General features: G+C 47.6%; 1 protein-coding gene across 2 annotated transcripts in view; it reads right to left on the bottom strand.

Moving 5' to 3' along the window:
* Positions 1–21157, bottom strand: part of FLT4 (fms related receptor tyrosine kinase 4) — a 101888-nt gene that overhangs the window by 13408 nt on the left and 67323 nt on the right. For both annotated transcript variants that reach the window (XM_050961498.1, XM_050961499.1), the window contains exons 11-19: positions 14166–14307; positions 10748–10856; positions 8930–9289; positions 8476–8622; positions 7247–7378; positions 6713–6819; positions 6099–6234; positions 4172–4276; positions 184–297 (exon numbers count right to left, since the gene is read on the bottom strand). In XM_050961498.1, coding sequence (XP_050817455.1) covers positions 184–297; positions 4172–4276; positions 6099–6234; positions 6713–6819; positions 7247–7378; positions 8476–8622; positions 8930–9289; positions 10748–10856; positions 14166–14307 — 1352 coding nt within the window. The remainder of the gene's footprint in view (positions 1–183; positions 298–4171; positions 4277–6098; positions 6235–6712; positions 6820–7246; positions 7379–8475; positions 8623–8929; positions 9290–10747; positions 10857–14165; positions 14308–21157) is intronic.

Genomic DNA, 21157 nt, shown 5'->3' with positions numbered 1-21157 from the left:
CAGTACATACACAGTCACGCACACATAAATACAAACAGTTGCATCCTTACACTAAACACACCTACACAGTCATACACACGACAGAGGAAATGGCAGAGTGAGGCAGAGGGAATGATGCCCAGCATGGAGGTGAAAGAGCTTTTCGCTTCACAGCCAGCTGCCTTGGTGGTCTTGCATATTTACCATTGGGCTTGGTGCAGGCACCCAGCAGGTTAACGACATTGAGGTGATTTCCAATGTGAATGAGGATCTTCAGCTCTGACATCAGTGCCTTGTGCTCACTTGCAGTAGCTCCCTCTGGAACCAAATAAACCGAATTATGGTTCCCCCTTAATTACAGCCCTTCCCCCTCCCTTCTTTTTACTGAGGCTTTATCCCCCAGTAGCCTCCAAACCATGGCAGCATGATCCATAACTGAGTTAAAACAGTTCTTGTCAACATGGTTATGGCACTAGTGTAGATATGGCTTTAGGACTTTTGAATATTAGCTTATAAAGTGATAACCCCAGCCCTGCAGAATCACGGTTAGAAGGTGAGGTGGGTTGGACTATTAATATAGAGCACTGAAGTAAAAGCAAACACAGGTTGGGCCTGACACACTTAGGCCAGAGGTAGTTGGAAGTGGTTTATATCCAGGGACAAATGACCACACAAGGGTTAGAGAGACAAAGGCAGACATAGACACACACACACACTTGTAACTTGGCCATTTGACTTCTTGAGCTGATGTGATGAGCCACAAACCCATTTCTGGGAAACAAAAGGAATTTGGGGTTTCCTGATCCTGACTGAAGATAGGAACGTACAGGTTCAGAGTCCCCAGCTTGATTTTAACCCAGAAGTTCATTTTCTAGTCCATTTACTATTCTAAACCCCCAAAGGTACTCTTTGAATAGCTCATTCTAAGTGTCATTTTCCCCAGAGAACATGAACAGCATCAGGCATTGTGTCTTGGTAGTAATTTAGGTAGTAAGATACTTTGTTATTGCTCCATGACTCAATTTCACTCACAATTTGTATCTTCCTTTATCATGAGCATTTTCTCTGCTACGTTCCTCCATCCTAATCTCACCACCTCTGGGATTTTCAATTTTTGGCTGCTTCACTGTGGAGATTTTCCTAACTTTTGTGGAAGGAGCTCCTTCTTAAACCAAATCTGCCAGGTCTCAAAGTCAGAAAACAACAGCTCCTAAAGGGGATCTGCAAAACTTGTGGAAAAATGTAGTCACAAACAGCCACGTTTTCAAACAGGCTTCTGAAATTGTTCCCACAGATTTTACATGTGCATCAATGTGCACAAATGGGCACTCAGATGAACAGTTACTTGTAGGGCTGTCGATTAATCGCAGTCAACTCATGCAATTAACGCAAAAAATTAATCACAATTAATTGCACTGTTAAATAGAATACCAACTGAAATTTATTTAATATTTTTGGATGTTTTTCTACATTTTCAAATGTATTGATTTCTGTTACAACACAGAAAACAAAGCATTCAGTTCCCACTTTATATTATTATTTTGTATTACAAATATTTGCACTATAAAAATGATAAACAAAAGAAATAGTATTTTTCAATTCACCTCATACAAGTACTGCAGTGCAACTTCTTTATTGTGAAAGTGTAACTTACAAATGTAGATTTTTTTTTGTTACATAATTGCACTCAGAAACAGAACAATGTAAAACTTTAGAGCAGACAAGTCCACTCAGTCCTACTTCTTGTTCAGCCAGTTGCTAAGTCAAACAAGTTTGTTTACATTTATGGGAGATACTGCTGCCTGCTTCTTATTCACAATGTCACCTGAAAGTAAGAACAGGCATTCACATGGCACTTTTGTAGCTGGTGTTGCAAGGTATTTACATGCTAAATACGCTAAACATTTGTATGTTCCTTCATGCTTTGGCCACCATTCCAGAGGACATGCTTCCATGCTGATGATACTCATTTAAAAAAAAGCATTAATTAAATTTGTGACTGAACTCCTTGGGGGAGAATTGTATGTCTCCTGTTCTGTTTTACCTGCATTCTGCCATATATTTCCTGTTACAGCAATATCAGATGATGACCCAGCACTTGTTTGTTTTAAGAACACTTTCACAGCAGATTTGACAAAATGCAAAGAAGGTACCAATGTGAGATTTCTAAAAATAGCTACAGCACTTGATCCAAGGTTTAAGAATCTGAAGTGCCTTCCAAAATCTGAGAGGGACGAGGTGTGGAGCATGCTTTCAGAAGTCTTAACAGAACAACACACCGATGTGGAAATTACAAAACCCGAACCACCAAAAAAGAAAATCAACCTTCTGCTGGTGGCATCTGACTCAGATGATGAAAATGAACATGCGTCCGCCCGCACTGTTTTGGATTGTTATCGAGCAGAACCTTTCATCAGCATGGATGCATGTCCCCTGGAATGGTAGTTGAAGCATGAAGGGACATATGAATCTTTAGCGCATCTGGCACATAAATATCGTGCGACGCTGGCTACAACAGTGCTATGCGAATGCCTGTTCTTGCTTTCAGGTGACATTATAAACAAGAAGTGGGCAACATTATCTGCCACAAATTGTAACTAAAATTGTTTGTCTGAGCGATTGGCTGAAGTAGGACTGAGTAGAGTTGTAGGCTTTAAAGCTTTACACTGTTTTATTTTTGAATGCAGTCATTTTTTGGTACATAATTCTACATTTGAACATTCAACTTTAATGACAAAGAGATTGCACTACAGTACTTGTATTAGAAGAATTGAATAATAATATTTCTTTTGTTTTTTACAGTGCAAATATTTGTAATAAAAAATAAATATAAAGTGAGCACTGTACACTTTGTATTCTGTGCTGTAATTGAAATCAATATATCTGAAAATGTAGAAAACATCCAAAATATTTAAATAAATGGTATTCTATTATTGTTTAACAGCACGATTAATCGTGATAAATTTTTTTAATCGTTTGAGAGCTCTAGTTACTTGGTTTCCACATGCAACTAGTCCTCTCTATGTGCTTTCCCCTTTTGCTTACATGTCAGGAAGTTGCATATATGCCTGGTAACCAATACGTGCGAACAAAAGTGATTTTTTTTAATCCAAATGGGCAACATGCAGAACAGGAGGGTGCCATGTTAGAGGCCTGCTTGAAAACGTGGCCACATAAGTTTAAGATCTCAAATCTGTAGCATGCAATCTTACTCCAGCTCTGAAACTAGCCCTAAGGCAGGCTCAACTCTCTTGACTTCAACAGAGTTGTGATCTGAATGTGGCCCTTAAACATAAATTACAACCACATTTGAAAAGCAAATGATTTGAAAAGCAGCTCCTCCTCCACTGACCAGCCGAGAGTGGGGTTCAGGCTTCTGTATCTCTCCTTTAAGAGTCACTGATATCACCCAAGCTCTTGAAATGAAGCAGGAAAGGAGTGTTTTCTGCTCTATGCACAGCCTCTTGGGTGTCTAATATTGGCGTTAGCTCCAGCAGAACCCTGAACTTGAGTCTTGGCAGCTATATGAAAGAACTGATTTTTAAATATTTTGATTCCCACTGTTATTGTACTTTGTGTCAGACGTGTAGTGATCTAGAGACTATGTTACCAGTTTGGGACCTTAAACAGTTCTACACAATTAGGGTCAGGTTTTCAAAAGTATGTAGGTGCCTAAAGATGCAGATGGGTGCCTGGTGGGGTTTTCAAAAGTGCTTAAGCAGGTCAGGTGTGTCAGAACCAGAGCTGATTCCAATGGGAGTGAGGTGCCTGACCTTCCTGGGAACTTCTGAAAATCCTGTTAGGCACCTAAATACCTTTGAAAACCTGGCCCTTTGTCCTTCCTTCCCCTGTCTGCTCTGCCATGCTCCTTCCAATGGACCTGCATGGGGACAGAACATCGCTTATCAGAGGTAAACAGGGTCAAAGGCCATGGAGCTAAACGTTAAAAAGGAAGGTTGTTCCTTTAGGGCATAATCCAACCCCCATTCACCTCACCAAAGGCTGGATTGGGCCCATGGACTCTTTAATGCCATGAGCACAGGTATGCGCTCTAGTGATGACAAGGGATTAGTTTAAATCACTCAAGATGTTTCTGTGAAAGACAGATATTAACCAGATGGACGTTCCTAGGCAGATGACTCATCCCCTGCTGTCCACAAAAGCCATTCATCCTGCCTCCTCATCTTCGTACCTTTCAGCATTTTAACTGCCACAGTTTCACAGCTGTTACTCTTATTAATCCCAAAGGCAGAGGCTTCCATCACCTTCCCGAAAGCGCCATGGCCCAGGACTTTACCTGCCAAGGAGAGAAACATAGGGTAAAAGGGAGCGTCATGGAGGACTGGTGTGGGGCCTAGGGAATGGGACAAAAACAAAACAGGAAACCGCGAGAAGAAAAGGAGTGACAAAGGAAGAGGAAGAAGTGCCGTGTGCGCCCTTCCCAGGTGGCTGCCTGCTCAGATGGTTATGAGAGAAAGGATGGGGGCTGGGGGGGAACTGAGACAGACCCAGCATTGACAAAGCAGAGGAAGGAAACAGCTTGCGGAGGTGAGGTGCCATTTGTTGCCCTGGAGCGGAGTGCATGGGAAAGGTGTGTGTGACACCTTGGAGCAGAACGGCCAGGGCTGATGTCATTATTCCAGTCCTTGGCATTCTCATGCACAGCGCTCCGTGTAACCCTTTGTAGGCTACATAAGGAGTGGAGTGGTGTGTGTGTGTCTCAGGGTGGCGGAGGCATTTCTACGGCTGGTTTTTAGACTGGAGCTCTGATATGCCCTCAGGCTGGCACAGTTCTACCCATGCAGCTGCATGTTCCCTCAGGACAGCTGAAAGGAGGTGCATGTCCCGGGCAAGCCAGAAGCCCCAGGCTTCAAGTGCACTGGCTGCTCTTCTGTTAGCCCTTCTGAGTTGCAAGCCATGTCCAACAGAGGGGTACTCCTGAGTCGGAGATGGACTCTAGCGATGGGGTGGCAGAGTTATGAGCTCTGTGGTTTCCCTGGATTGAAGTGACGAATGGAGTGAAGGAGTGTGATCAATTCCAGACGGGGAAGTCTTTCATAAAGCAAGCACCACATCAGACAGGACACGAATAGTAACACAGCTCTGCGATAGTAAACTCCCTCCCTGGGTCCCAAATAATAATCAGCTCTTAATCACACCCCTGGCTGGTACATTAGTATTATTACACCTATTTTACAGAAGGAGACACAAAGAGATTAAGGGCCAGGTTCTTATACCCGTGCTTCTGCACAGTAGCACCTCACTCCACAAGTAGCCACACTGAAATCAATGGGGCTACTAGTCCAGTAAGATAATACACAGGGTGAGTTGGGGATGAAAATCTGGCCCCCAGTGACTAGCCAAAGGTCACAGAGTTGGGTTAGAACCCAGGCATCCTGACTGTAATGGCACAATTACATTCCTGACCCTATGCAGTGTTGTTGTAGCCACATGGGTCCCACGGTACTAGAGGGACAAGGTGGGTGAGGTAATATCTTTTATTGGACCAACTTCTGACCCTAGCTGAAAGATGGAGCACTGGGAGACTCAGCAGCATTGGTGGTGGCCTTCCAAAGTGTTACCAGAGCCACCACTGGGGAACGATTTCATACAAGTTGTCCAAGCTCCTCCTCCTCCTCCTAACTCATCACCCAGTGTGGACAGGAGCAGGGCCTCACAGGGAGAGCTACATAGCTCTGAAAGCTTTCACACTGAGATACAGGAGCTCTCAGAGAGAGGGCAGCACACACTGTTCACAGAGAGAGAGCAGGGTTCTACAGAGGCCTGGATTTGGGGACCTGGCTGCGACAAAAGAGTGACTGCTGAATGCCAGTAAAACAGGGGCCACAGAAAGCAAGGGAATACAATCCAGAAATCCACAGTAGATCCCAGGATGGTGGCCGAGGAGAGACGAAGAAATCTGCCAAGCATAGCTGAGCCAGGACACATTTGAAAGTAGAAGGTGATGGTCCTGAAGCCAAGGAAGTAGCGGACACAGAGAAGGAGAGAGCGAGAAAGCTGAAGCCCAACCATCAGACGCAGCCAAGAGGCTTGCAGCTGCCTGGTGATAAGCGCATAGCAAGGCTCTGTCTGTCCTGTGGCCAGCAAAGAGCTCTCACCTAGCCGGAGTCGCTCCCGTGGGAATTCCCACTTGCTGGAGTCATAGGGTAGGTATTCGCACTGCTCCTCCAGGGGAACCTCTCCGGGGTCCATGATGATGGACAGGTAACCGGTTTTGATGTCAGCGTGGGCAGGCTGCAGGAATCAGCAAAGAGGGGGTGTGACTAGGCAGTTCGGCACCAGTTCCAGGAGACGCTTACACGGCTCCGGTTCTGTCCTACTCCCTTGCGCTGTGACCTGACTCCCTTGTTTTCTGGCACCACAGAGTAAGTTTAATCATTCTGAATGGGGGATTTGGGGCTCCCCCTCATTTTCCCTCACCCCCTTTGTTCTGGGTCCTCTTCTCCAATGCCAAGCACCATTCTGCCTCCTTCTTTGTGGCTGCTGTGAGCCCTGTACTTGGAAGGGAGCCAGTCCAGAGCACCATTCAGTGATTGTCCCGCCAACAATGCTAGGACTAGGGACACGCTGCAGTGGCTTTGAGGATCACCTTTGCAGCTACACCTCCCACCCGGAGAAGCAAGAGCCCTGGGAACTCACATCTCCATCTCCCCTCTGCTCTCCACCCTCCCTCCCTGGTGCCGCACTGCGGGGGCAAAAGCAGGTGGTGTACCCTTTTGATGTTGCAGAAGATGAGGATGAGGAGGATCCAGAAGAAGACAGCGATGACCCCGGTCCCAATGAGTATCACGATCTCCACGTTGGTCCGGTCATCGGAGCCTGCAGAACAGGAAGGGAAATTGCCGAGTCAGAGAGATGCTCATTCTCCATCTCCTGTTCCAGCCTGCCCCACCCTCATCATGCACTCCAGAGTGTACTGTGAGGCAGGTGTTGGAGACAGTGCGTCTGTGCCTTCCCTCTAGCACAGGGCTGAGCACAGGAGAGTAAGAGACTGTTGTGAGAGCCCTGTTCCCTCTCTGGGAGGAGGGTTACGCTGCTCTGAGAGTATCCAAGCTTGGCCTAGAGCTGCCCTTGGAATCCTTGTCCTGGCACCTTCGCTCCAGCAAGATGGAGGGGCCTTCACTCACATCTCTGCATCGGCTGTCTCAAAGCACACAGAAGCAGAAAGGGGCCTTGCTCCTCCTGCTTTGTCTGCACTCCCAGAGTCTGAGGTGACTGTTCCCCGGGTTTGGGATTCTAGCGGTACCTTCCACAGAGACGCTGGCTGAAGAGTTCACGCAGCCCTTGGCATTGCAGACGCTGCACAGGTAGAGCCCAGCATCTTCTTCTCTCACCCTCTGGATGCTCAGCCTCTGGTTCGAATCCGCCAGATCAATCCCTGAAAGGTACAGAGGCTAATGGTATCAGTGTGAGCAGGTGCAGTCTCTGGAGGGAGGGGATTCTCATGCCAGACAAATTCAGACTTGAAAGAAAATGCAGCCTTTTAACAGCCAGGGTGATTAGCCTAGGCTCCTGCACACGTCCTCAACTAGCTAACAAGGTTTTAAGCATGGCCTGCCCAGTCTGCAGTAGGTGCAGGATCTGGTCTAACAGAAGATGTTATCTAACACATCACAGAACACAGCCTCTTTCCTCATCCACACATGGCCTCCAACATTATAAAAAGCCCCTCAGGGCCTGTCTAAGGAAATGGTTCTAAGCAGCCACAGGAACACGCAGGACTCAGAGCACAAGGAACCGTTGCAGGGAAAGCAGGGAACGCTCCCATTACTGGCTCCAGTTTCATCGAGCCCTCACATGTGCACAGCACCATCTATGAAGCCATCCCATTTGGAGCGTGCCCTCTCCCTTGGGCCTTTCCGCACCCTGGCCGAACACATGCCGGCAAACGTTACTGTTGCTTGCAGGGCTCGTGAGTTTCCCTAGAGTGGTGTGAACAAGGATTTTTTTATTTTATTTTTTTACCATAGAGCTGTGCAGCTAAACCATGCCACAGACTAGCCTCCTCGGTAACCTGCAACATGGCTTCATTACATGACTAAACTGTACTTCTCAAACCAAAACCTCCAGGCTGTTCAGGGAAAATGAGCCAGAGGTGCCTAGCAGCACCAGTATTTACCTGCCCTAGTAGCTAGTTACCCACACAGCCTGCCGTTTCAGATGGAATATGGACAGAGTCTAACTTTGCTCCACCTTGTCATAGTTCAGCAACTCCTGTCTGCACAAGTCTCTGAATACGTGTAAGCATGTGTAAGCATGGCATAAATGCAGCTGCGCCTAAGCCAGGTCCTAATGCGGTCTGGCTGGCCAGTGAGGACACAGTCAAATTGTGGCAGAACCTGGTTAAAAAACATTCCAGCCCAATTATCTAGTAGCCATCTCTAAACCAGGGCCATGATTCAAATCTAGTTTGCCTGGCTGTCCTTTGGAAGAAGATTCCCTGACCTCAACTCCACCCTCTTGAACCAACCGTACCTGACACCTCTTCCACCAGCTTCTCGTCTTTATACCAGCTGATGTCAGGAATGTGAGTGCCATCCACCTTACAACGCATCTCTATCGAGTCGCTGACGTTCACCCATATGTCTGTCAGGTTCTGCTTCAGTCTGGGGACCTCGAGGGCTAAAGGAGCAGCAGCATCCAGACAAAGAGGAGGTTAAAGACAAGCAGGAGATAGTTTGCTTTGAAGACCATCTCGGCTCATACAGTACTGGGGAAAGAATTCTACAGGTCCTAATATACTGTAAATTTTGAGTATCTAGCCCCTTGTGGGTGAGGCTGAGACAGGCAGTGCTGAGAACTCTCTCATAGCCAGCACCTCTTGCTGCTCAGGCCCTGTGCACCCCATGCCAGTGCTTCCTTGTGTGCTCCTTGCCCTGCATCATGCCCACCATCACAGAGTCATTCTGCCTGCTCCCACGCTCCTCACCCTGTACAGAGATGTATTTTTTGTGGCAGTGTTTCTCTCTGGTCTTTCGGTTCTGCACCTCACACACATAGTCTCCCTCCTCCCTCAGGGAGATGTTTGGGATGGTGAGCAGCAGGGCAGCATCATTGGAGTCGGGTTTGAAGTGCAGCTCCCCTTGCATCTTGGTGGCGTAGTGGTGGACATTCTTGCAGTCCAGGACGAGTGGGTTGCCTTCCTCGTGGTGCAGCTTCGAGAGATTCAGACGGTACCACTGCAGATTCTCATAGGTGTAGTTATCTGCATTGCAGCTCAGCCTCAGGTCCTGTCCCTCAATGGGCTCCTCTGAGGGCTGGGACTCAATCTCAAATCCATCTGGAATGGCTGCCAGGAAGGCAAGGGAAGGAAACAGATGCATGACTGAGATTTTAAGGCTCCATGGGGCATCACTGCCTTACTGGGTGGAACTGTCTCCCTGTGCTTAGTGCTCTGAGTCCATCTTGTATATAGGCAGGGATAAAAAAAATCCCTCCCCAAAGCACAGTGATAACCTGCATGATGCTGCTAAGAAAATGCTAAAGCGAAGAGGAGTCATAGGTGGTGCGCTGAAAGCCTAGGCTCAGATTAAGATTGGGTCACAAATGAAATAAGGTTGCAGGGTCTGAATTTAGCTTTTGGTGGTTACTTCCCTGGTCTGATATTAAAACCCAGGGTTCTAAACAGCTTCTGCATGTTTGTACCCCTCCAGTTGCACATGCAATCAGGCATTTGTGCATACAAGCTAGGCAAGTGCACACACAGATTACTTGGGATGCAATTACCCAATTTGCCTATGCAAATGCATATCTGCATACACTGGCTGTGTGCACATGCAGTGTTGTTATTAATTATTCGGATAGAAACCAACAGTTTTCTGGGCTCTTTGCAGGCAGGCTCCACCCCGAAACAGCATATAACCCACACAGCCCTCAGGCACAAAATCACCATGAAATCCTGTCCAGCTCCCAACTTCTACATAGCAGGGACATGGGCCTGTAACAGCAGGTCGTATTGCAGGTCAAGACTGTGTAAAGAAAGTTTACACAGCATTTCACCGCGTGATCCCTGGCTTTAGCCAATACTGTCAGTGTCCAGCTTTCAAAAACTCAACTAGATCAAATCCATCTCTGCCCTGTACCCTCAGGATTCCCCAAGGCTCCTGCCAAGTGTCTCAGGATCCGAATGCAAACCGGGAAGAGTGAAGTTACCCTACAGAGCACTAGAGGGTGCTGTTGCATCAGACACACCCGATTGTTGCAGGCTCTGATTTTTAGGATTAATAAAGAATCAGGTTGTGAACTCTCCACTCCAAGGTAGGCAGGATAGTGTAAGGAGAGAGGATTCACAATCTGTGACTAACATACAGAGTCCCAGAAGATGCTGACATGGGCACTGTTTTTCAGTATTGAATTAAAAAAAACCCCTGCAGCAGTGACCAAGCTGGTTTCTCCCCAGCTATGCCTGCCTAAAAGATAATGACATTTTACTTTAAATGCTAAGTTTGCTACCAGGATCTATGCCTTTGCCAGCTGGATATTAGCCTTCTTTGGGACTCTTTATGTGAGATTACATCTCCAGTTAACGTGGAAGCCGAAGCTAGTGAAGAATGCAACTGGTTTGCTGAGATGAATTTCTGATTCTGAGCACATGCCACCAGTTCTCTGGGCTCTGCACTGGCTGCCTCAGGGTTACCAGGTGGAGTTTGAGGTTTTGACCTATAAAGCCCTAAGTGGCTTTGGGACCTGCCTGTTGGAGGGACCCAAGAGAGACAGGCAGGCCTCCCAGGCATTTGGTGGTACTCACTGGTCACATAGAAGTAGATCAGACGTTCATCTCTACCCACTTTGTTGGAGGCAACGCACTTGTACATGACGGAAACATTGGCTTCCTGGATCACCAGTTTGCTGACGGTCTGATAAAGGAAGTGAATGTCAGAATGAATGATGGTGAGGGGAGAGACAGGATCTTCACGGCTCTCAGGCTGACAATGGGACAGGCAGCAAAACACAAACAGCAAAATCCTCCCTCCTTCCCCCTAAAAAACCTTAAAGTGCTGTTCTACCCTGAACAGTGATTGTGCCCCTTCCTATGCAGCGTACTGCTGTTGACTCTTGTGACAGCAATACCTTTTTGCTGCTTTCTACTCCTGTTAGTACTGCAAAGCCTCTGTGGCTAACAGAGAGTGAGCAGGATTCTCTTGTGCATCAGACACTAAACTCTAATCAATCATACAGAGAGCAAGCCCACAGAGGGCTACGGAGACAATGGGACAAGCAAGTGCCCCTGAGCGCCCAATATGGCCTGCTGATCCTTTATTCTGGGTGATGAAGAGTGAGAAGGAAAGAGCTCTGCTTGATTCCCAGATCCCAGGTTTAGTTTGCAGGACTTGCAGTTGGGAAGAAAAGATCTTTTTATTTGTAAACTGAGCACATCTGAACATGACGCACCTCAGTATCATGTTACGGCTGCGTCTCAGAGCAGAACTGTACTTTGGCCATCATTCAGGAAAGCATCCCTCTAAAGGAAAGCAGGAAAGCATGTGCTTAAAGTCCCGCTGAAGACAATGGGACTTGAGAATATGCTTAAAGTGTTTTCCTGAAGAGGGTTCGTTAGTATCAGGAGAAAATCAGGGGTATGAAAACATTGTGCATCTCACCATTTTAGAGCCTGTTGTAATTTTTTCTCCATTCTGTAAGTTCCAAGCTTTCATTTAAAATTCTTCTTCCTTTCCCCATTGCCAAGGTACAGCCAATGCAAAGTAAGCAGATGTGCTGCTGTTCTGTTAGTTCAAACTTAGAGTCATAGAGTTTAAGGCCAGAAGGGACCAACATATCATCTGCCTGATCTCCCGTACATCACAGGCCACCAACACTGCCCAGCACCTACACACTAAGCCAGCAACTGAAATTAGACTCAAATATTACATCCCACAGGAGATTAGACTATTATGTGCCACAGGCAGAGAATAGGAGGGAGAGAGGTGCACCAATGGCTAGGGCCCCTGTAATGGCAGGGAAATGTCTCCAGAAAGACAACAGCAAGTAACACAAAAGGTTGGAATTCACTCTTCCTCCACCCTATTCACCTTACTCAGGTGTGAACTTCAAAGCTGTGTGTTATGAAGTGCTTCCCATTCAAAAGACATTGCAGCATGAAGCCTGGGCAATTTCCTTCCCCCCATTCTTTATTTGAAAACAACAAGATAATTAAATGCAAAAAACTATGATGCAATGTGTAAAATGAGGATGAAAATGCAAAAATTAAAATTCTGACAACAAAAATAATTTGCCCACACTATGCGTCCTGTACATTTTATAATATTCATTTTGTGATCTAAAAAATAATATACTAAGATAGGTAATTAACCAGAATAAACAGGCATAGAAAATACTATATGTCTGCAACATGGCTGAGTTAACATTATTGGAACCTTATGTGTTGCATTTTCTGACATCTTGTGTTTTTTGCCCTGCGATCATAATTTTGCAAGAATATAGGGATTTTTGCATTTCTTATGTCTTTCTGTACAGACTGGATTATCCTATGCTGAACCCATCATTGCACATATTGGCCTTTTTAGCCAATTTTTACACCACCACTTATGACCTGATAACTAAAATCTGAATGGAGGTTCTCAAACTGTGACCTGTGGACCACCCTGGACTTGAGAGTCCTTCTTGAAGAATGAAGAGTGAATCCATCAGTCAGAGTTAGGAGTTTCAGAAGGGAGGTGGGTCCTTCACAACAGCTCTCTCCTAAGGGTCCGCAGAATGAATTGTAGGAGACACTTTTGGGGACACAACTTCCCACCACAAGCAGCAAAATTCTCTCCTCCCAGAGCTTTGGTAACTCTTGTGGGCCTTCACTGTCTGACTTAGAATTTTGGAATATTTACATTTAAAGATACATCTAACTAGCTGGGGAGTGGGCAGGACAGAGGTGAAGAATGCAAGGGATAGAGGAGGAAAGAAGAAGGAGAAAGAAGGAAAGGAGGAGGAGGAGGAGGAGGAGAAGAGCAGAGGAATGAAGGACCTAGATGGTATAAGAAAAGATGAAAACTGTACTAAGAGGTTCCAGGTTCCATGACCATCTTCCGATACACCTGTTTGTCACCAGTTCACGCTCCTGCTTCTGGTGTGCACACTCAACCACTAACTCTGACTCAGAACTGCTCTGAGCAGATGCATAGGCAGCATCTTCCCGTCCACCGCCCTTTCAGTCGCAGTGACGGATTCCTGGCTGGGGCCTTGGAACAGGAAGTGACTTTGGAGGTGTGTATGAAAACAGGAAGTGACTTTAGGAAGTTGGGAGCCATTTGTTTGTTCTCGAGCCTGCATCCCTGTGTGTGTGTTTGGTGTCAAACACTCTAGCCTTGAACAGGAAGTTAGTCATGAAGGAGTGTACAGATCACTGACACTTATGGCTATTGATGGAAAGAAATGGCTATTGAATGCTGGCCATGCTTTTATAGAGCCACACATCAGAAAGAGGGAGAGATGTCCCTTCTAGAGAGGAAATGCACTGCGAGAGCCAATGGAATTTCTTGGACTCCCAGGGGCACCTCCTGCACAAACACATTTTCATTCACAAAGCGGCAATGGACTCAGGCCAGGATTTCTACACAACCTTTGTTCTTGGCTCTTTCCGCAGCCCACATAAGCAAGTGAAATGCACCACAGAAGGCAGGCATTTTCCTGGGATGTTCGGAAGTTTCCCCATCAGCCCTGGCCCCCATTCCCTCTTTCTGGGGGGGCTTGGTGACTGGTCAGCAGTATTTGGCTGACTCCCCGCAAATTAACTGCTTTGTTCCTGCCTTTATATCGGCATTCTGCTTCTGAGAAGAAAAGTCCGTGTGTGGGGTTGAAGGGAGGGGAGTTCGAGGTTCAGAGTGAGGCGGGAGAGAGGCCTGTCTCTGGGGCGCAGAACAAGTCCAAGGGAAACCATTCTCTCTCCAGCTTGGTTTGGCAGAGACAAGCTGGAACTGCATGTCAGGCAGCCAGGAACTACCCCAGCCATTTGACGATACTGCCCGCACCTCTCTGTTTCTCAGTCCCTCTCTCTTGGTCATTGACAGGGCTGGTACTTTTATCTCACAGCTGAGTTCTTGGCAGACACATGGGCACGGCTTCTCATTATTCTGTGATCACTAGACAACCTGATGCTGTTAGAGTGCGCCCACATGATGAGCTCAGACCGTGGGGATACAGAGAAACAACCTCACCTTATTTCTTCCTTCCACAGACTCTGTCCAGGTGTCGATGCTCTCGATGGGGTTCTCGGCATCCTGCGGGGACACGTCCTTCCAGTCTTTGCACTCGGGCATCCGGTCCCGCTGATGGCGCCTTGCTGCCCGATGCTTGCTACTGCTCACCCGGCAGCCATGCGAAAGAAGAGGGGAGGGGAGAGAGGGTGCCCGCTGAGAATAAGGCCAAATGGTGGCACTCCTCTCTGCAGGGCAGAGACTGAGAGCTCACACACTCCTTTCATCGGAACCAATAGTATTTCCCGTGATGAGGAAAGCTCTCCCGGCAGCAATACTTCACACGTCCATGCTGCTTTGCACCTGAAGGCCCATGACACTCCTGTGAGTTAGTAAGTGGAAAGTTCCTCCTTAGATGGAGAAACTGAGGCAGAGAGAGAGGATGCAATTCTTAGGCTCCCGGCTCCCAGGCCACTGCATTTGCCACAAAATCATCCTTCCCCCCTAATGATGGAGGAGAGGGTGTAACATGGTGGCTTGCTCTTGAGCTGGGGCACCTGGGGCTCAGCCAGCCCTGATTACAGGAAAAGTCTCAGCTGAGTCAGCAAATTCCCTATGAAGAGCAGCAGGTAGGTGCAGTAAGGGCAGGGATGGCTCAGGAAAATGAGACCTGAGAACACATAGCAGCTGAGAACTAGAAGCAGCAGCTGCAAGGAACAAGACTGGCTCCTGCAGAGACTTTGAACTGTGCCTGGCTCTGGGAGAGAGGGCTGGGGACCCCCAACAAAGGAAAAGAGACACTGAACTGGGGTTGGGGCATGGAGGGACAGTGTATACTGGAAGTGACTAAGTGGGACCCCAGGATATGTTTTAATTTCTTGGTTAAGGGACCCCATGAAGGAGACAATGGGTCGGAGTGCTACAGAGTGACCACCAGCCACAAGGGACACTCAGGTGGCAGCCAACTCTGCTGCGGTGGGAACAAAGGCCAGTCATTTGTGCAATGCTCAGTTTCTGGCTCTGTTCCGGTTTGGTTTGATCTGTAGCGAGGCCTAGATCCAAAGTGTTCCTTCTAAGCCTGATTCACAGCACTGGGAGTGTAAACGTCACCACATGGCTTGGGTAATGTTAGCAGATCTCCCAGCCCTGCAGCCTGGAGTGCACCTGGTTAACCCAGGGGAAATGTCTCAAACACAGTTGCTGTAGGCAGCTAAAAGAAACAGGACTGAGATATTCACCTCCAGGTTATTACCACTGATGCCAGGGGTGCAGGGGAAGGAATGGAGAGTTCGGTCTTTGATCCTCCAGGAGTGCAGAACCCAGTCCTCATAGGGAACCTGAATGAAAACTGCAGCCAGGCCTAACTAGCTGTGTGTGTTTCAGAAATGAATGTGCACTAGGGCATGTGGTGAGGAGAGGATAACCCGGTGGGTCAGGAAGTGGAGTTGAGCATGTGTTGGGAGCCAAGGTCGGGAATGGAGGATCCAGGGCCATCCGTGGGATTAGGCACAGGGATGTCTGCTCGCCGCATGCAGGAGAGGGCTCTGCACTGAGAGTGAGCAATAGGAGTCTGGGGTGCCAGGAATGAGGAGCAGGGAATATCCATTGTCCGTGCTGGGGACAAGGTTCTGCAGAGTGCTCCCTGGCGTGTCTGCTGGTAGCACAGGGCAGAGTGCCCTGCAGTGTGAGTGCCCGGGTGCAACATCAGGAATCTGTGTAAACAACAGGAAGTCAGGAAGAAGCCTCCTGCATCCTCTGGAGCTACACTAAGCAGAAACATTGCGGCCTTGGGAGACAGTGCTCATAATTCATCAGCCCCTCTGCTTCCTGACACGGCCACCGAGTGCTCACATGCTATTGGAAATACTGGTTTCCTCACCAGTGACAGCAGAACCTTTGTGGCCTAGGTGTCTGTGTCGATGCCCCATTTCCTCCATGCTCAGTGACTCTGCCTCGCTCACGATCTGCTCGCTGTTGGCTCCTTTCTCCGTGTGTCTCGCTAGATGCATATCCACTAAGTCGATTCCCCTCAAATGTTCTCCTAGTGCAGTTCCACTGGTGGAAGCAACAGCAGGTGCACTGAGGTCAAAAAGGCAGCTGGGGCCCCTGGCTGTTTAACCACCATGTCATCTGCTCTAAGCAGGGTTAGATACCACAAGGGTAAACATACCTAGGCCCTGTCTACACTAGTGCACCCACCGCTGCTCTCACTAGGACACCTGCCCCAGTGCAAACTCTACCAGGAAACTTTGCAGAAGAAAGTCTAACGCAGAGAGGCCCGCTCACTGATCCTTGATCTTTACAACCCATCCCATGGAGGTCCTGTTTTCTAGAGACCTTCTTTCAGCCAAGCAAGGCTGAGATTCTCCTCAGAGCCTCACATGGCTCCTACTTCGGCCAGTGGGTCAATGCCGCAGTGGAGGCACTCTTACGCCCTGCAGCCTGAGCACATGGCTTCTGCAGGGTTCCCAGCCCCTACTGCTCTGATTGCAGAGTCCATACATGGAAGGCTGCTTCTGGAGGAGCATATTTCCCGGATGTAGTGACCGCCGCTGCTGTATGACTCTGTGCTACAAAGTGCCATCCACATGTGGCCATTCACACCCAACAGCCACAGTTGGTCTGTTCGGTTCAGTATAATTTTCTAACCAACTTTCTGTGGCCTTCTCCTCCTGGCTTTCCAGGCAGTGGCGAGCTTGGGTGGGGAGAGCTGGCAGGTGGAGAAGGGAGACAGAACCTCAGAGACATCTCTTCCTACCTACTCTGTGCCAGCTGAGAAAACTCTCTGCACTTAAACACTGGAAAGCCACAGAGTTTTGGCATTCTCTCCAGAAGTCAGTAGTCCTTTGTTCTTTGTGAGTAAAATGCCACCACCCAGTGCACATCCAGGGAATGGCGTCTGCGCTGCTCATTAGCAGCGTGTGGCTTCAGAAAATAGACAAGTGGGTATATTGTCTGGTTTAGGTGAAAGGCCGAGACTACTTTGAGGGTGAATTTTGTGTGCAGTCTCAATGAAATCTTAGCCTTATAGATAATTGTATAAGGTGGATCAGCCATAAGGTGGATCTTGCCTGCATTGTCACTGCACTTAACAGCTGGAGGAGATTGAGGTCGTCCTGGTATCAGCACCTTCAGAAGCAAACTTCCTTCATGTAAAGAGAGATCACTTACCACCTTGTACAGGAACTGAATTTCTTTGAGAAGCATGGTCCCTATCTATACTTTACTGTGGGGTACATATGAGATGAGGAAGGTTTTTTGTGGGGGGAGGGAGGTGACTCAATGGTGTAGCCAAAATGGATGATGCCGAGAACCATTTGTCTGCTATCATTCACCAAGTCTGAGAAAATTGGGCTAGGTGGCCATCAAATTGGATGTCTGGGTAGGTAGGAGATGGCATCCGAGTTGGTTCGCAGCTCTCAAAGGTCTCATCAAAAGTATCTCTTAGTGGGAGGTTGTGGTTGGAAGGAGGAGTATTGTGTTTGGTTCCCTGCATCCTTTGCTGCTTCTGTAGTGGTTCATATCCGCCTTGGGAGTAGAAGGCTTGTGGCAGTGATTTAGGCTTGTAAGGCTGTCTATCATGCTTGCCCTTCAGTGCTGATCTATGTATATACCTGAGGAAAGAAGGGTTGCCCTGGAGTCTTTCAAGACGCATTAATCTTTCCAGTAAATAAGTTATACCCATAACAGGGTGAATCCTCCACAGTGGATTGAACTTCCCTGGGGAAACCTGAAGAGAGCAGTCAGGATTTGTGACACATAATGATAGCAGTCACCATTGACCTTGAGGCTGTGTCAGCTAAATCAGCAGCAGCCTGTAGAGATGTTCTAGCCACCAATCCACTCTCCTCAATAAGGGCCTGAAATTGTGCCCTGTTCTCCTGAGGAAGCTTATCTTTGAATTCCGAAAGCTTTGAAGAGTTAGCAAAGTCATACTGTCCTGTGACAGCAAGGCCTGGTTCAGAACTGCAGGCTGGTAGATGTAAACTCCTTCCTTCTGAGGTGGTCCAAATGTCTGGCCCCTTTCCCTGAGCGGTACTGTTTCCTACTCTTTTCAGTGACAGCCTGAACCACCAAAAGAGTTTGAGGCAGGATGTGTGAACTAAAACTCTGCTCCTTTGGCTGTACTTCTTGTCTTCCCTCTTAGCAGGAGGTGCACATATTGCTGGAATATGCCACACAACTTTGGCAGACTCTAGGATGGCTTGATTAACAAGGAGCACTACTTCATTAGGTCCCACGCTCCGCAAATATCTGCAGCCTGTGAGGTAGCCTCTGGACACTGTGGTCATCTGGTGGAGGTGATGGGGCCACAGCAATCACCTCATCAGGAGATGATGATGGTACTCCTATTGGGACCATCAGTCCAGCTCTTCCTCCTCCTCTCCATGGGTTCCTGAGAGAGCTCTGGTTGATCTCTGGAGGGGGAGGAATGGTGTGATTCACGCAGAGACCACTCTGATTCAGAATATTGCATTTATGAGTCTCATGGTCCCCAGTACAGCCAGTGAGAGGGATCCAACATAGGTTGAGGAGGTCCCCAAGGCATAGCGTATCATGGTCAGGGTGTGGGGGCACCCCTTCTTACAAGGTCATTGCAGGCCTAGGTGATTCTGAATCCTCTATCTGGGCTCACTTCTCTCACTGGAGGTGATGTCAGTCTTTCCCCCATGTCAGATTCCCCCAAAGAGGAAAATGTGGCCTCCTCCAATGGTGGTGCTATCTGTACTATTGATATGGAAATACCTCGACTGTTAGAAGGAATCGGGGATTGACCTGTCCTGTAGAGTTCATGGAGAGAGGGTGTCAGAATCTCCCTTGCAAGGACTGATAGGAGGGAAGATTCTGGATCTGGAAGGGTTATGATATCGTGTGGAGTAGTGCACCTATCACCAGTCATTGGGGTGTGAAGAGTCTTCTCTCTGTGCACCTTTAGAGCTGGCATAGAACGGCCCTTGGAAGCCAGCATTTCCTTATGTGAGCGTGTCAGTACCGACGGTGCATGGGCTTTGTGACGCTGGCAGACCATATGCCAGCTCATGCCAAGGCCCAGGGCCTCACTGTACACTGATAAATGCACAGCAGGAAACCACTCTGGTTTATCTCTGTGTTAGTAAAGTTAAAATGGATATTAGCTTAATAAGAATGTGTTTAATGTTTAGACTTTATGGAATGCTCATAGGATACTGCTTATAATCTCCGTATCCCATGGTAAAAAGGTATATTGAGGGTTTGCATTGTAATCCTTTGTAATTGTGTAACTCACCAAACAGGAAAAAGCAGCATTAATTAAGGTAAAGTGCTTGTTTTGCATACAAGATGGCCCATTGACAGCAAAGGAGGCATTGTGGAACAAAGGACAGAGATCTTGTTGATTGCATTCCTAACTCTCTCCAGGAAGGGGAAACATGAACTCATCCCATCAGCTTGCAATCTGGGGAATAAAAAGTCCCTGACAAGGAGAAACTTGGTCTAGACTCTGAGGGCCAAAGATTCCTAAATGTAAGCAAGAGATCCCCATGCTGCTCGACATGGGTCAGCCCTAAAGGATGCATAGACCTGCTTATAATAGACACTTCTCTTACTTTTATAAATTGAAGACTGTAACTCATTTGTGTGTGTGTTTTTCCTGTTTTAACCTTTACATAATTCTCTTATTTCTGCTCTCACTTAATAAATGTTTAGTTAGTTTATTACAGGATTGGCTACAGGCATTGTCTTTGGTTTGAGATCTGAGTACAAATGACCTGGGGTAAGTGACTGGTACTTTGGGACTGGGAGTAACCTGAATATTGGTGTGCTTTCTGGTGGAAAGTGACCACCTATCACATAGTGCAGCTTGCCTGGGAGGCAAAATAGCCTGGAATGGACAAAGGGACTGGCTGTGGCTAGACTGTCACACTGCTTTAGGAGTTCACACATGATACTGGGTTGGTGAAACCTAATTATAGAACATACAACCACTTTGAGAGTTCTGCCCTGCTCTTTGAGAGTCTGCCCCAAGGCTGGCATACATACTTGTGAGCCACTCCACACAGCATGACAAAGTTCTTAGTGTTTGACCTTGGCAGGTACCAGCGATTGTCCCGGCCTTGGCTCTTTTCTCTCCTTGCTTGGCAACAATGGTCCCACTCCTGTTAATGGTGGTGAGGTGGAGGGAACCCTTATTCTTCATATCACGACTCCTGTGCGTCCTTGAGCCTCCTGGAGCCAGGCATGAAGAATCATCCAACTTAGAAGGCATTGGCGATGCAGCCCTCCTCGTAGAGGTGGGGGATTTCTCTTTAGGCTTTTGAGATGGCTCCCTGTCCTGGTGGTGAGCCTGAGAAGAGGAGTCTTTGGCTCTGTCTTTGCCTACCACTCTCTCGGAAGTGGTAGTGCCAGGTGGAGTGTTCTTTAACGCCTCTGCCCACTGTACAGGTGGCTCTGCTCGGCCTGGATCAGACTGGGGTCTCATAGCACACTCCATGAGATGTCAAGTATGACATGCATCCGACGAAGCGGGTATTCACTCACGAAAGCTCATGCTCCAATACATCTGTTAGTCGACAAGGTGCCACAGGACTCTTTCTGCTGCTACTCTATGAGATGTTTCCTAAATCTGAACTCTGTCACTTGCCGGGTTTGGCTGGGAAAGGAGTGACAGATATGGCTTTTTGCTTTTCTGAGGCAGCATACACACCTCTGATGCTGGTTGTCAGTAACCGGGCAGGACTGAGGGTAGGACATACAGTTCTGGAAGCCTGGAATCCCAGGCATAATCTGTGTCCTGCACTGGGAGTGTGTGTGTCTGTGGAGAATCCTGAATTCTAACTAACTAAACTAACTCAAAAACGAATACCTAACTAACAACATTTATATTTTACAACATTTACAGATTCGATGTCAGGTGGTTAGCTTCGTGAACAAGGGAGGGTTATGTCTCAGACCATGTGGCAGAAGAAAGGAACTGGAGAGGCGGTCAGGAGCACAAAGAGAGGAAGAGTGCAGGCGGAAACTAACAGACACTGCTA

This window comes from Gopherus flavomarginatus, chromosome 7 (genome assembly GCF_025201925.1).
Source record: "Gopherus flavomarginatus isolate rGopFla2 chromosome 7, rGopFla2.mat.asm, whole genome shotgun sequence".
Taxonomy (NCBI): Eukaryota; Metazoa; Chordata; order Testudines; family Testudinidae; genus Gopherus; species Gopherus flavomarginatus.
This window is presented reverse-complemented; position numbering and strand designations above follow the sequence as displayed.